At 46.8% G+C, this 14,667-nt stretch overlaps 1 protein-coding gene across 4 annotated transcripts in view; it reads left to right on the forward strand.

The window, feature by feature from the left end:
• FSTL4 (follistatin like 4) overlaps positions 1-14,667 on the forward strand; it is a 471,313-nt gene that overhangs the window by 84,516 nt on the left and 372,130 nt on the right. For 3 of the 4 annotated variants that reach the window (XM_072957366.1, XM_072957368.1, XM_072957375.1), the window contains exon 2: positions 12,829-12,964. In XM_072957366.1, the coding sequence (XP_072813467.1) occupies positions 12,829-12,964 (136 nt within the window). Of the gene's footprint in view, positions 1-5,097; positions 5,338-12,828; positions 12,965-14,667 lie in introns of those variants that run through there. The other variant, XM_072957372.1, reaches the window with a different exon arrangement.

The raw sequence follows: 14,667 nt of genomic DNA on the forward strand, positions 1-14,667 counted from the left end.
ACCAGTTCAATGCAGGTGTGATGCAGTGATAATGATAACAAACTAGACATAACAAGGTACCTCTCAACAGCTGAACAGCTGTCTTCCCTGCTTTCACTCTTCCCACCAGCCACTATCCCCTCCACCCATCTATTCCCCTTACAGCATCCAGAGTGATCTATTAAAGACATATAGTAGATCATGTCATTCTCATGGCTCCCATTACATCTAAGATCAGATCTCAGGTCCTGACTCACCACAGCCCCTCGGGCCCGATGTGGTCTGGCCCTTGCCTGGCACTCTGACTTCAACAGCTCCACCCGGATCCCACTGCTCTGTTGGCCTGAATCACATCAGGCCAGTTCCTACATCACATTTTTTTATGCCTGTTGTGCCTTCAGCCTGAACACTCTCCCTACTAGATCTTCTCAGATCTTGTCCCCTCATTTATTCATGTCTGTGCTCTAAGCACCTCCTCAGAGAGAACTTTGTCAGCTGCCCTCTTAAAAACAGTCACCGCTTTGACTTCCAGTTACTCCTGCTATTAGTCTGGATTGTCTACAAAACAACCTGAGGTGAAAGTTTATGTACTAACACTATCGAGAAGGAGTACTGTCCCAGGGAAGCCGGAACAAGGAAGAAGAAAGAACAAGTGCTGAACGGGCTTGAGCTTTGTAATCAGTGTAGCTGAGGGCTTGGTCCGCAGGGATGTCCTGAGACGGGAGCCAGGGAGCTCTGCATCTCTGTCCAGACCATCCAGGGAAGGAAGAGAGAATTGATCTGCTGGCTCCCTCTTGGACCCCATCACTGGTCAAGTCCACCCCTCAGGCAGGAACTCTCCCAGACCAACCTCTGTGATGTAGGGAGGAGCCCCTCCAGGCAGCCTTTGGGGAAGCCAGAGCCTCAGGGGTCTGGTCTGACCAGTGCATAGGCATGGAGGCCAGTGTCTCCTTGTCAGTTGGTACCACACATGGGACTAGTGATCTGAGCTACTGATAGTAACAGCAGAGGGGTCTGGCACTAAGACTGTGCAAGTAGCATGGAACAGTTGATGGGTTTCCTCTGGCCAGGAGGCAAGGCAAGCAGCCAGAGCCCTGGTGGGGAAGGGGGTGGAGAGGTCAGCATGGTTGCTCAGATTTGGGTGGTATATAAACCAAGTCCAGCACCATCTTACACATCCTCATCTTGTGTAGTTCTGTCCATAACACTTAAGAGGGCCTGCCAGAATACTGCATATTCATTTGAATGGCACAGATATTCTCAAGAATGGAATCTCTGTAAAGTAGGAGCTCATTTTTTCGAATGATCTCTGTTTCAGATTGTCATGCTGTTTATCTCTCTATACTAATGCGTGAAAAACAGGGTCGTGACAAAAACACTCCTTTTGAATAAAGAAGGTTGGCTCCTCCCTTGGTTCTCCTCCTACTGTGCTCCCTCTTTCATCTGGCTCCCCCTTCCTAGTACGAGTGATGCTTTGTGGCTTGGAGGCCGGGCCTTCTCATCCCAGATTCTCCCTGTGCACATGGAATTCTGAGAATAGCTCAGCTTCATTTCCTCTTGTTATCTGTGCCTTTCTGCGGCCCTTTGTGCCATCAATCTCAGCCCTGGGAGTTAGATGGGACTTTTGTCTCTGAAACAATACCGTGGTAAAGGGTTTTGTTGTTCACCTCCCTCTGCTCTCCCCATTCACAATTCCCTTTTCATTGCTGCATCTTCTCATCCATCCCACCGTCTTAATTAAAATTACTCTACACCACTTCTTCATGGCCTTGAAAAATTTCCTCAATCCGTTACCTCTAGAATGAATACCTTATCTCCATGCTGGCTACTTTTCTCCCTAAATCAGAGTTTAAAGCAATGATTTCTGAGTATGATTTTAGGTCTGGAATTTTGAATTTGTCACCTCCATGGGCTTAATTTCTAGCTGACAGTGAATCATCACTTAAGACATCAGCATTAACATTAGACTTAAGGGAAACCTTTAACATCTCAGCTCTACATCAGAGTAGTCCTAACTTCCAGCAAAATAAAGGCACCAACTTGTAGAATTGAAAATGGCCCCAGAAGTTCATTGAATATGACCATCTCCCACTCCACCCACTCCCAGCCTGCTTTTGATAGATAGGGAACAAGCCTAGAAAAGGGGGGACTCAATCAGATCCACACAGACAGAGAGGGGCAGAGGCAGGAGAGGGAGCAAGTCCTTATGCCTCTCCAAGTCCAAGGCTCTCCTAAGATCCAGACTGCTTCTTTAATCAACTGCATGGTTTGGTTTGAAGATTTACTAAGACATTTTTGGACAGGCAGCAGAACATTAAATTATGCAAGACACAGGAAGACAGTTCCCTGCCTATTCCCACCTTCTCACAGGACCTCCCAGTCTGGCTTCTAACTGGTATTTCTGGGCACTATCTGATCAGCCCAGGGTGCACCTGACCCATCGCTAGTGACAGGGTAACTTCCAGTAGAATCTGGAGAAGGTCCCCCACTTCCTTCTGACCCCCACAGCTATGTGTCATCTCTGGGTATATTGATATGCAGCTGCAATCTGAAATGACCTATAGAAGACACATTATTTGGCAGCAGTTTTGGGTTATATGGTTGTGTTTTTGGTAAGTTTAAAAATAGCAGAAAGTTTTAAAACTGGTAAAGTAAAATCCCCAATATATATTGGGGATTTTTAAACTTCTTGATCTTATTTAAAAAAACACACTGATAACTTTCTTTTGTGTATCTCTGAGTCTGCCTGCATAAATCACTCATCAATAACTTAGAGTGGGGGTTAGGGGCAGTAATCAGAATTTATGTTGCCTTTTAACTTGTTCCTTCAAGCTGACTGAATTGTATGATTTCAAAACTTAGCCAAATCTTTTTTTCCTAAGCATTATAGTTGTCTATAGAGAATCATCAGTATGCTTGCAAGTTCTGAAACAGGGTTTCAGGCAAATTCTGAAATTCTCTGTGTAAAATCTAGCCTATTTTCCAAGTTGGGGAGTATTATTAAACCAAGAATTGCCCTGAGAGGTGAAAGCACAGAGCAATTCAAAGAGGTGTCAAGGTCTGCTGCCATCTGATGCTGCTTCCCTGAAGGCTTGTTTTATTTCGTCATTCACACTTCACCTCTTTATTCCAAGGTGACTTTTAATTCCAGTCTTATTTTATGCACACTAGTCACAATAGCTCACTTCAGATGTTAGCATTATCTCTAAGGGATATTCCGTACATCTGATTTGCAGCAGCTACATGCCCCTCTTCTTTGGGAAGCAGAGGAAGTTTGTGGAAGTCCAGTGTCTGTTCTTTGCATTTAATGGAGCTATTTCTAATCTTGGTTGATCTACAGACCCTGATTTACATATGACCCTGAGTTATTAAACCCCCCTCCCCCCGCCCAAGGCCGGCCTTGGTTATGTAATAGGACCACTAGACTGAGTCAGGGAGTTTGTGCTCAAGGCTGAGAACAGAAACCGGCTTTTCCAAACACCTGACAGTCTGGGCAGGAAGCTGAAGCCAGCCCCTGGGCTCTGGGGCTCCATCTTGACCACCAACTTAAAATTAAATTTCAGGGGGAGGCTCAGCATGTTTCCAAAACTCCCTGCCCTGTCTTTCTTTTTCCCCAAGACAGAAAGTGCCACTCCTTTCCTGACCCAGCTCAGAGAATCTGGCCTCAAGCCAGCCTTGGAGGTTCAGTCATGGGTGGCCTTGGCAAAGATTCATGGTCAATTCTGAGAGAGTATCATGCCTGCCAAGGCCAGGGGCACTGACAGTGGAGTAGACTTTATCCTTCTGAGCACAAATCATGGTATCTATGGGGGAAAGTCACAGCAGACCGAGACCTGGAAGTCACCCAGGTTTCTTACAAGTCCTTATTTTACAGACCTGGAAACATACCAATAGCAGAGATATGACTGGCTTTGGGTTACAAGCTGTGCAGCAGTAGAGGGAGTGCTGGATCCCAGAATAAAACCTGTGTGAGGGCTGGGACCATGGTGGCCCATCCACTGCTGTCTCTCCAGCACCTAGTACAGTGGCTAGTAGATAGGAGGACCCAGTATTTTATCCGCTGGAGGAAAGAATAAATATAACACCTCTTCCTCCGTGTCAGCTTTTATTATTCTTCCCGTTCTCCTCATATTTAACTAACCGTAATCTCAGAAATGGCCCTCTGCCCCTCCTCCAGGCCAGAAAAGATCACAGGGGCATTGACAAGACACTGTTCCCCTAAGCCAGAAAGTCACCTGGTGCTCACACAGCTAGAGCAGGAGACTTTCCCCCTGAAAGTTTCCTGCCCATCAGTTACTACCAGCTTGGACTGGCTAGAGTCTCCCTCCTAAATTTGATGCCGAATTGGAGCCACAATATAACCATTTGGGGGAGGGGGTGGCCCTATTTGTTACAAAGTTGTTTCCAGTTTATTTGGGCACCTAGACTGATCTTTAGGTCAATTAATAAAAACAAAATGATCACTGGGCTGTTGTCTCCAAGAGTTGTGGATATTCTTCTGAAGAGGGATCTAGAAAGGTTTGGGAGCCTCAGGTCTGGAGATAGGTCCTTGCTTCCTGTCTGGTTCTAAAGGAAAAGGGACACTCTCGTCACAGCTTGGCCAGGCTAGGCAAATGTCACCCTGCATGCCCAGGATTTTATAGGATTCTGCAGTGAGAGAGGGCAGATTCAGAAGAGAGAAATGAAAACTTCGTTTTTTCTCAGATTGTTGGCTCTCAGCGAGGGGGAGTGTCACTTGACTTCACCCCCAGGGACAGCTCTCTTGATGCGGGGTACTTGCTCGCCTGGGCTGCACAAGCTCTGACCCCTGATTAAGACCAGCAGCGCATCTTGAAAGCACAGCCTTGGGGAACCCCTCCCGGGAGAAGCCGGGAGGAGGGGTATTTTGTGTGGTGGGAGGGCTTGTCGCCTGCCGGGCTCCACACGAGCCTGGGGCGAGAGCTCACCCCCTCCCCGCGGCGGCTGCAGAGATTGCCCTGAAGCGCAGGGAGTCCTCCCGCCCCGCGTGCGCGCCCAGCTGCTCCGAGCACCTGCCGCGGGCCCCGTGCGGGTCTGAGCGGCGGGCGGGCGGCGCGCACAGGTGGCGGCGATTGGGTAGGCGGGGCCGGGTGGGTGACGTCACGGGCTCCGGTCCCGGCGGCAGAAATAGGGCAGCCGCGGCGGCGGTGCTACAGCAGCGGGGCAGCGGCGGCTCAGAGAGCTGGAGCCGCGACAGCCTTCAGCTCGCCCAGGACCCGCCAACAGCCGGAGAGACCGACCGAAGGACGCGGGGCCGGGTCGCCGCCGCCACCACGGGGCGCTCCCTCCAGCGTGCCAAGTCCGGCCACCTGGTCTTCACCTCGGCTCCGGCCGCCTCAGGTACGCGAGCGCAGCTTCGGTGCGCGCCCGGGGCGGACGCCAAGCTGCCGCCGCCAACCAGTCCCGCTGCGTCCTGCTGGGGTCCGGGCGCCCGCGGCCCCGCGTCTCGCTGCAGGGCCCAGCCGGGCGCTCGCTCGTCCTCACCGCCGCACCGGGCGAGCCAAGTTTGCCCGCCTGCCGGGAGGCGGGCACGGGACCCCGGAACCCAGGCTGGGCAGGGCTACCGACGCCAGGGCCAGGACTCAGGGTAAAGGCTGGGGCGCCCAGGCATGTGGCCCGGTTCTGCAGTGGGGACCGGAGTGACTAGGGTGGCGGGCGGTGCGCCGCGCAGAACCACTCGGGCCGAGCCTGCAGCAGGCGCCGGGTTCCAACAACCTGCAGTTACCTCGGGCTCCGGACGCCGAGCGGCCTCGTTAAGCCGGACGCGCGGCAGCACCTGGGCTCGGACCCGTGCCCTTGGCCCGGGATGGGGCACGGGGCGGGCGTCCTCATTACCTTCTCCCTTCAGGTTTGCAGGGAAACTTGCGTCTGCTCCCTGTAGCCGGAAGGACCCGCGAGCCCAGCTGGCCCTCACTACCCCGGGGGCCGCCGCGTTCAGGGCTTAGCATTTGGGCTCTGAGGCAGAGGCAGGGGAAGGACCTGGGATCCTACACGGCTCGGGCAGCCCGCCGCTCTCCTTCGGCCCGCTGTTCCAAGCGAGCGGCCAGTATTACATACTGGGGAGTCACTAGTGAGCAGTTTGTTTTGGCTGGGGATGTTCAGGCAAGAGACTTGGTCTTAAGAGCTTGTAATGTGGGTGAAATCCGTTCTTCTTTGCGCCAGCAAAAAACAAACAACAACAAAACCTATTCCAAGTTTTGTGGAGACCTAGACGACCCAGGCAGAGCGCTCCGCTTTGGGAGCGTGTATCGCCTCGAGTTTGGGGGCAAGCTCTGCGCGAGCCTTCGGGGCTCCTTTCAGCTGACAAAGCGGTGCCCAGAGCGCGTTCGTCAGAGGCCTGCCACCTGAGGACTTCGGCACCCTCCCCTCTTGGAGGAGCAGAAACCTGCTGGAAGCAGTACGGTTTCTCACAATGTCCAGAACGTGGAGAGCATCCCGTGCAGCCGTCGGTCTATAGAAGTTTCTGGGGACCAGCAGAGTTCGGCCCTGCTAGGTCTGCACCTCGCCCAGAGAGTTGGTTCTGATAACTGTCACGGACATTGATGAATAGCGCTTCCGCAGCCTCACCGCCGCTCCCCCTCTAGGTGTCGCTTCCGCCGAGGTTTCCGGCGAGTGAAATACAACGCCAGTAGCTTTGGTCTGTTCCCTTCGTATTTGTTGCAAGCCTCTGCACCAGAAATTGTATTAGATGGATCCCTGAGACACAAACATCCGACCACATTCACTGGGCCACGGAAACAATTTCAGTAGACGTGGTACGGTAACAATCAAAATGTGTATCGGGAATAGGCCTAGTTCACAATTCGTGAGAGGAGACAGGGGATCCGGAAGAAATTTGGACTTTTTTCTCAAATGTCCCAAGTTATCGTCCTACCATCAGGGTTAGGGGAAAACCAGAGATGACTTTTAACAGTGTCCTCTTAATCCTGGAATGGCCCAGACAAGCTGGGTCTGGGCAGAGTGGTCAGGTGGAGGGCTTGCTTGGGAAGCAAGTGGTCTGGGGTCTTGGACCCCAGAGACCCAGCTACCCTCAGGCAGTAACTCTAACGGAAGACCTGAGCTGGGGCCCCACAGGGCCTGTGCATGCTTCCCAATTTAGTTATACAAAACTAGGTCATTTCTGTTCAGACTGAGCCAAAGGTCATACAAGAAAATAGTCTCTGATTTAATGTATTAAAGTAGCTTAATAAAAGTTGTTTCAATGGCTTTTTCTTTCTTCAGATTTTTTGATCACTCTCAATTGTTAATTCCAGGAAGGCTTTTTGTTCCAGAGAAGGGCTAGTTTGTTCTTTTGGGCATTTTATCCTGTTCGCTGTGTCCTGAAGGTGGTTGAGGGTTGGGTACGTTGGAGTTTTCTACCTTGACCTGACAGTCACTCAGGATTCTTCTCCTTCTAAGGGCTGCAGAATTTTTTCAAAAGTGATCTTCATCATGCGATTTTATTTTTTGACAACATTGTATTTCAAAAATTGGCATTGAATATTCAAGATTTCCTAAAATCTACCTTATTTGCTACTTTGCCTTTTTTTTTTTAGTATTTCTTAGCAACACAAGAAGGTTGAGTTTGCAATGTGCTTACTAAACTTAATCAAATTAGGCAGTTATTTCAAGAGCATATCTTTCCTTCCATTTTCTCTCTTAATGGTATAACACAAGGTGTAGAACTTCAAGTAAAATAGAATTGTATTGGGAATAACATAGTACTTAGGGGGAATCATCTGAATGTTGGAAAGGTAAAGGTTCCTGTGCCTTAACTTCACGGAAAATAGGAATGTCATAGATTTACACATTGCACATAGACTAATATCGGTATCAAATTTATCAAATGTTGGAAAAATTAAGCAAAGATACAGAGTAGGTAATTAATGGGAAATGCAGTATAGTTTCGTTTTGGCTTGCTTCAGGATTGGTATCTTTCCATGCCTAATTTCCCTGTGCTGTATTTAGGGACTACTTTTGGAAATTTGAACCCCTCTTTTTTTCCCCTAAAACACAAATCAAAACTGGGGTCCTAAGGCTTTCGAAAGAAATGAACTTATAGCCTCCTGGTTTTAGGTGGGGGTTGATATAGCTTCTTTTTTTTTATCCTCTTTTCTTTTAACATTGGGCAGACATGCAGAAGAGAACTGTAGGATATTGGTGGTTCCCAGTTGGTTTCCATTTGTTGATTGCTAACATCCCATTTGTAAAATGCAGTGCACCCAAAGTAATTGGCTTAAGCATACACTTTTCAGTTTGAAAGATTGGATGTTGAGGTGCCTCAGAGATACAAACCTTACTGTTCTCTTCAAGGCTGGGTGGTGCTCCTTGGTTCTGCCAAATCACCTTCATAATTTCTGGTCCTATCAGTTACAAAGAGAAGCCATTTCCATGTGGCTAATCCATTAATGTCTGGTTTGGTAATGCTACTGTATTCTAGGAGAGAGGGCCCCAAAGCTCCTAGAGTGAGAATTCCCACTCTTCCCAAACAGGGCTGGTTCCTGGAGGAGAAAAGAAAAGCTTGTATTTAATGTTGGTGATTTTCTCTGGCCTGTGACCCTGTTCAATAGTGATGACTTACGTGCTGGTGTGTGGTCTCTAGTGGGGCAGATCTGGAATTTCCATGTTCAAATCTATTTCTCCCTGACCATTTGAACTCTTATGTAACATTTGTTTTTCAACTTTCTTCAAAAGGCAAGCCAGTGTTTAGCATGTTACGTTCTACAGATTTGTAGTACCTCAATAATTTTAAATACAAAAAAATTAAGCACAGGTACCAGCTTAGAAGACCAGAAAATCCAGTGGTTTTCATAGTAAGGAGGTAGATGATCGAATGGAGCCTGTCCAGCACTTGAGAGAAAAAATAGCAAAATCAGTCTGTCTAAACAGAATGCATATATAATGCATATGTAATAAAAATGCCATATGTAAGTTTGTGATACTATAATAACAGGACAGTTGCCTAGGGGTTGTGATGCCTGGATTTTAGTCTAGGTCTGGCCACTGAGTTGGCTTCACACTTTGAGTGAATTCCTCAACCTGCTGGGTCTCTGGTGTCCTGTCTGTGCGGCGGCCAGGCTGGCACCTGACTCTCAAGAACATGGGGGAAAGTGTGGCTCAGGTGGGAGACCTCGGAGGAAGCAGTGAAGTACTTCTCTTGGAAAGGAGATGTCTTAAATATCAAGTGAGTGTGCTTTATGAGTTGTTTGAAAGGAAAGGTAGTCCCAGATGTTTTATGAGCACAATCTCAGGTAGATTTATAACCAATCTTGGGACTCTAGCATGGATTGAATGAAGCGTATAAACCTAAATTGATTTCAAAAGAAGCTCTAGGTTGAAAACGAGGGTTTGTGACCTTATTGATGGTGCTTTCCCATTTCTGTAATGGGGAGATTCTTGCAGTATTTTCTTCTGAGGGCCAGTAGGGCTTTTTGAATTTTGGAGTAATTACTCTTTCAACAGGTCCCCTTCCCCCAAAGTGACCATCTACCAGGCTGGTGCTCCCTGTGAGCTGAGGGGCATCCTTGCTGCCTGGTGCCCTGGGCATCTATCTCCTCATATTTCTTTGTTTCATCCACATTCCTTCTTGGCAAATAAAGACAGCAGGGGTGAGGGCTGAGGAGAATGTGCCAAGTGGCTCCATCCTGGGTGGGATGTAGGAGGGGGCAGCCTGGCTTCCCTCTTGCTCTGCTCCCCTCGCCTTGCTCGGAGCCATGGAAGCTGGAGGAACACAGCTCTTAGCATTTTTCAGAGGAGAGGAGAGATGTGGGGCTCAGAGCCTCTGATCTTACTCTACATAGATTTTCCCCAGTCATACTAAAAACAAGTATTTGTCTAAACAAAATATTGTTAAGTATCAAGAGGCAGCAGAGGACGGGAATTAAGAGTATAAACATCAAGTCCACCTAACTGGCTTGCAGTCCCAGCTCTGCCATTTATTTGCCACATGGCCTGGGCAGGGTACTGAACCCTTTCTGTGACCCATCTCCTCTGTCATCTGACGAGGGGGTAATCATTGCCATGCTCATGGAGTAGGAATGAGAATTACGAGTTAGTTCCATAAAACATTTAGAACATGTAGTAATTGCTACGTAAGTATTAACCAAATAGATAGTCTCTATTTGGTTATTAGACAGATCATCAAAATTGATTTAGACCCAATATTAATTCTTTTTTTATGAACCGAACTGTCATAAAACTTGAGCTGTAAATTTTTAGGCTGTTGCTGCTGTAGACTCAATGAATTGTCAATCACCATGAGTATAAAATGACATCTAAGACGCTGCCGTGCAAATGAGTTTCGATCTAGTGGTAGCCAAGCTGAAATAAACTTTATAGGGCGGCTGCTTAGGAATATTTCAGTAGTGGACCTGGCTCATGTGCTTCCCTGACTTTCAATAAAATCTCATGGGGCATTTCAACACAAATCAGATAAAACCAGAGACGGCTCCAGGTGCAGTGGGGCTGCAGCTCCAGCTTCCAGAAGCATAGCTCCAAACAGCTGTTTTAATGCCAGAGGTCTGGGTGCACCCTCCTAAATGACTTGGCGCTTGCCAAAACAATTGAAATGAATGGAATTTATTCTGATGCTACCCATGAGTAATAAAACACCAAGAATAAGTGGTCTTGGATTACTAGGCAAATTGAAAATGAAATACTAGATATTGTGGCTTGAGTATTTCATAACTCCTGGAATTATCTATACATTATCTCGAGTAAGTTTTGATTATCTTGCTGTTTTTAGTTTATTTGGGCTTCAAGTCATGAAAAAGGGTGAAAAGAAGACTTACAAGTGTGTTTACTCCTTGAGCACTGTTTGATGGTAAATAAGTAGGGAAGAATTAATAAAGTAGAATAGGAAGCAATGTCTTTCTAGTTCTAGTTTGAGTTACTGTTGCTGCTTTAAAAAAAAAAAAATCCCAAAACCCAGTAACTGCTTTCTGCAGTCTCAGGAACATGGCTCTGCATTCAGAAGAGAATAATTTATGGAGAGTGGGGAGTTGCCCTATTTATTTTTAGAAAAACTGGTTGCAGTTAGGGAAAGACATTTTTATTCTCTTTTAGCCCTGAATGTGATTTTTCACTCCTCCTCATCCCTGTAAGAACACACGCCCTAGCTAGTGCCCCATATGGGGAGTGTGGTGCTGGGTGGCAGCTAATAATGCCTACAGCCCTCTCCCAGGTACTGCCGAAGCTGCCCTGTTCTGCTCAACTCCGCCTTCTGCAGAGTGTGGAGCAGGTGCTGATGGTGTTGCAGCTGTGACCTTCCCATTGTAGTCACTGGCCACCCAGACTGTTTTCCCAGTAGCTCCAGCTTTCCCAGCTGATGTCAAAGACCATGGCTGAGGAAACAGAGGTAGGAGTAGGAGCTTGTGGACTCTTGTTTTGTTTTCTTAAAAAGACAGCTTCTCTTAAAATATAGTTATAACTTATAACCTTGCCTTTTCACATGCCTACAATTTTCAATCTGACTTCTCCTTCCTGTGGGCATGTCTGTCTCAAGTTGGGGACGTGAAGCAAATCTGGAGCGGCGTCCCTATTTGGGTGTGGAGGCAGCCAAAGGAAACCTGGGATGTGGCACGAGTGTATTTGGCAGCCGGGGCACCAACACTAGTGATCATGTGACACCTCTACCTCCTCCCCCTCTGCCTCCTCCTTCTCTACCTCTTGTGCAGAGCAGGGATCCTCCAAAGCTGTTGGCTTTGAGGGTGAGCAGGGATGGACCCCTCAAACAGGCTTAATGTCCCTCAAGCAGCTAATCATTTCTGACTCAGACACCTACTCTGGACCAGCCCTAAACCAGGTCACAGAGGGGTGCTGGCCTCTAAGGAGCTCTGTGTTTTCATCTCCCTGGCCATGGTCTGGAAGCAGTGTGGGCCACATGCAATTAAGCACTAAATTGTGTGGCACTCACAGAAATCAATAACCCCTAAAGTTTCCTTAAGTAAGAGTTAGAACTCATCATGCAGTATTTACATCTGGCTCTGTTTCTCGTAGATACTGAAATTAAGGTTGGAATATGTTCACAGTGGAAACCTTAAAAAAAAAGTACAGTTAATTGGACAAGTGCACTAGTCTGTGTCTTTGTTCCCTTAATACAGTGCCCAGCACATGATACATTTTTATTATAGCTGATTCTTAGTTTTTTCATCCTTGGAATTCTTTGATTACTTTGAATTGCCCATTTCTTGTCTTCTAGGGTGTTGGACAATTTATCAAGTGATTCTCGGAAATCACCTTAAATATTATTGAAATTCTATTATCCACTGGGTGTTTGGATTCTACTACAAGAATGGCTGGTCTTGAAACGAAAATGAAAATATTGGACCTTAAAATGCTGTTACGAAGTTTGCTATCTTGCAAACTGAGGCATCAGCCACAAATGAGCTGCAGATTTCACGTGATTCCTCATCAGTGTTTATTGAGTGCTGGCTGGGTGCCCAGCTGCAGACGCTTTCTAAGGAAGCTGCAGCAGGGATGTGCGGTAGCCTACCAGAGGTGCCTCAGCCTTCTCGCCCGCGGTTGTTCTTGTAGGTGTAGTGGTAGGTGCGTTTCAAGTGGGTTTCTACGTACCAGCTTTATATTTATTTACAGAGTTCTCCCTGTGTGTCTGACACAGCCTCCTTCAGTTCTTACAGCAACCCTATGGGGTGCATATTCTTGGCCCCCTTTTTGAAATGAGTAAACTAAGGCACTGAAGCAATATAACTTCTCCCCAGTAGAAACGAAGGGTTGGTGCCAGGAGTTAAACTCAGGTTAATCTGATTCTGGAGTACAAGTGCTCACTAACTCACCACCCCTTGTTTACATTTTGCAATGCTTGGTTCTGAGCATTTGTTGTTTCCTCAACAGGCTCAACAAAATGAAACCAGGAGGCTTTTGGCTGCATCTCACACTGCTTGGAGCCTCCCTGCCTGCCGCTCTGGGATGGTTGGACCCAGGAACGAGCAGAGTCCTGAGCGTGGGCGTCGGGGAATCTCCAGCAGAGGTATCATTACATAACAGCTGACATGACATTTAAAACTCATTGCTTTTCAGTGTAACAGTGTCTGATTTCCCTTCCACCTTTAGTTTATATCAAACAGATTTCAGTGTGAATTAAAATGCTACCCTCTTTTTGGTAGGAGACAGAAGGAAGCCTGTGTGTTGATAAAGACAAGTTTATATCATGCTGTAAGTAATGGTCAAAAATCTCACCAACACCAAGAGCATATCCCCAGATCAAGTTGTAGCTGCCTGTTTTGTCTTGCACACAGACCCTCCAGAGAATGGCCTTTCGGTATATTTAATAGAACTCTGGAAGTGCAGGCTTATTGGTGGGGCACACCCATGTGAATTAATGAAAGCTTTTAATTATAAAATATATTTTAAAAGAAATAGACTCCTTTTCAGCTATGTTGATAAAAAGAACCAGGCTGAGTAAGAACTGGCAAGTAGCAGTCCTAAGGGAGACAGCCTTAATGAACAGATAAGAATGATTAATGACATGTTAGGATATATAAATGCTTCTAAAGTGCTTGAAAAACTTGTGCTCAAATACCTCCCGGGAGAGTCTCGATACCCCGCTAATTGTTTAGTGCACTCTGGTCTGAAGCAGGGAAGAGGAGTCGTAAACTACACGCAGCCCTGCTCAGGTAGGAGGCTTCATGAATTTGGGGCTCGGGAGGGATGTAGTTTTTCTGCAGAAAATGGTGTGTATATGCTGAACATGAAGAAATGACTGCGCCCTCTCATTAAAACTGCCTAGGATTTCCTTTATGTTGTGGTGAATACTAATTCTTACCTGAGAGCTTTCCAGGGCATTTGAACTCCCATTGTCTTCCTTGATGCACACCCTTTACCTTTTGTCTGTGCGTGTTTCCCATCCTGTGGAATGAGGAAGAAAAATCATCTCAAAAAGTCAACATTACCAGAGAGTGAATAATGGTACACAGTGTATGGTAGGATTAATGCATTATTTGACTGAAAGACACGATTTCTCTTTTATTATTACTTAATTGTAATGCAATCCCAAACCCACTAGCCTTAATCTTCAGGGAGCTTCAGAAGTAATTTAATGTGCACACTTTTCTTGCTAAAGTTAATGTGGCTTCCTTTTGTGGTGAGCAAATGATTAAATAGAAACACTATCTCTCCCATCTAAATCCATGAAGGACACAACTTAATGCTCTTTTGAAAGAGTCTGGAGGCTGACTTGCTAGCGAGCATAGCATTTCCCATTGGGAACGGTTTAATCGTTGTACTCCTGTCTGTACAGAGGGCAAATGATCGCTTAAACCTTATAAATGTATTGTTGACTATTTAATAGCAAAGCAAACAGGCAAACACACAGGTATGTGTATTTAGTCTTCTTACTGTTGAGGCTCATTGGCCAACTGTTGTAAATCACTTTCAATTAAAAGAGTCAAGCCAATTAAGGTGGGATTTAGCTGGGGGTAAATTGAAGGCAAGTTGATATCAACCTAGGGCCTCTTTATTTTAGCTAGTAACCCCCTAATACTTCATGTACGAACAAGAAAGAGGAGATGCTGCTCATCCTGAGCAAGTGAGGCATTTGTTTGTTTGGAGGTGGTGTTTTGCTCCATCCGCTCCCCACAATAGGATAGAGCCCACGAGATGCTGTTTGGGAATCTCACTGCTTTGGGAAAAGAAAGTGATGCCTCTGTGGACTCACAGATGCAGGAACAGCTG

Source organism: Vicugna pacos, chromosome 3 (genome assembly GCF_048564905.1).
Source record: "Vicugna pacos chromosome 3, VicPac4, whole genome shotgun sequence".
NCBI lineage: Eukaryota > Metazoa > Chordata > Mammalia > Artiodactyla > Camelidae > Vicugna > Vicugna pacos.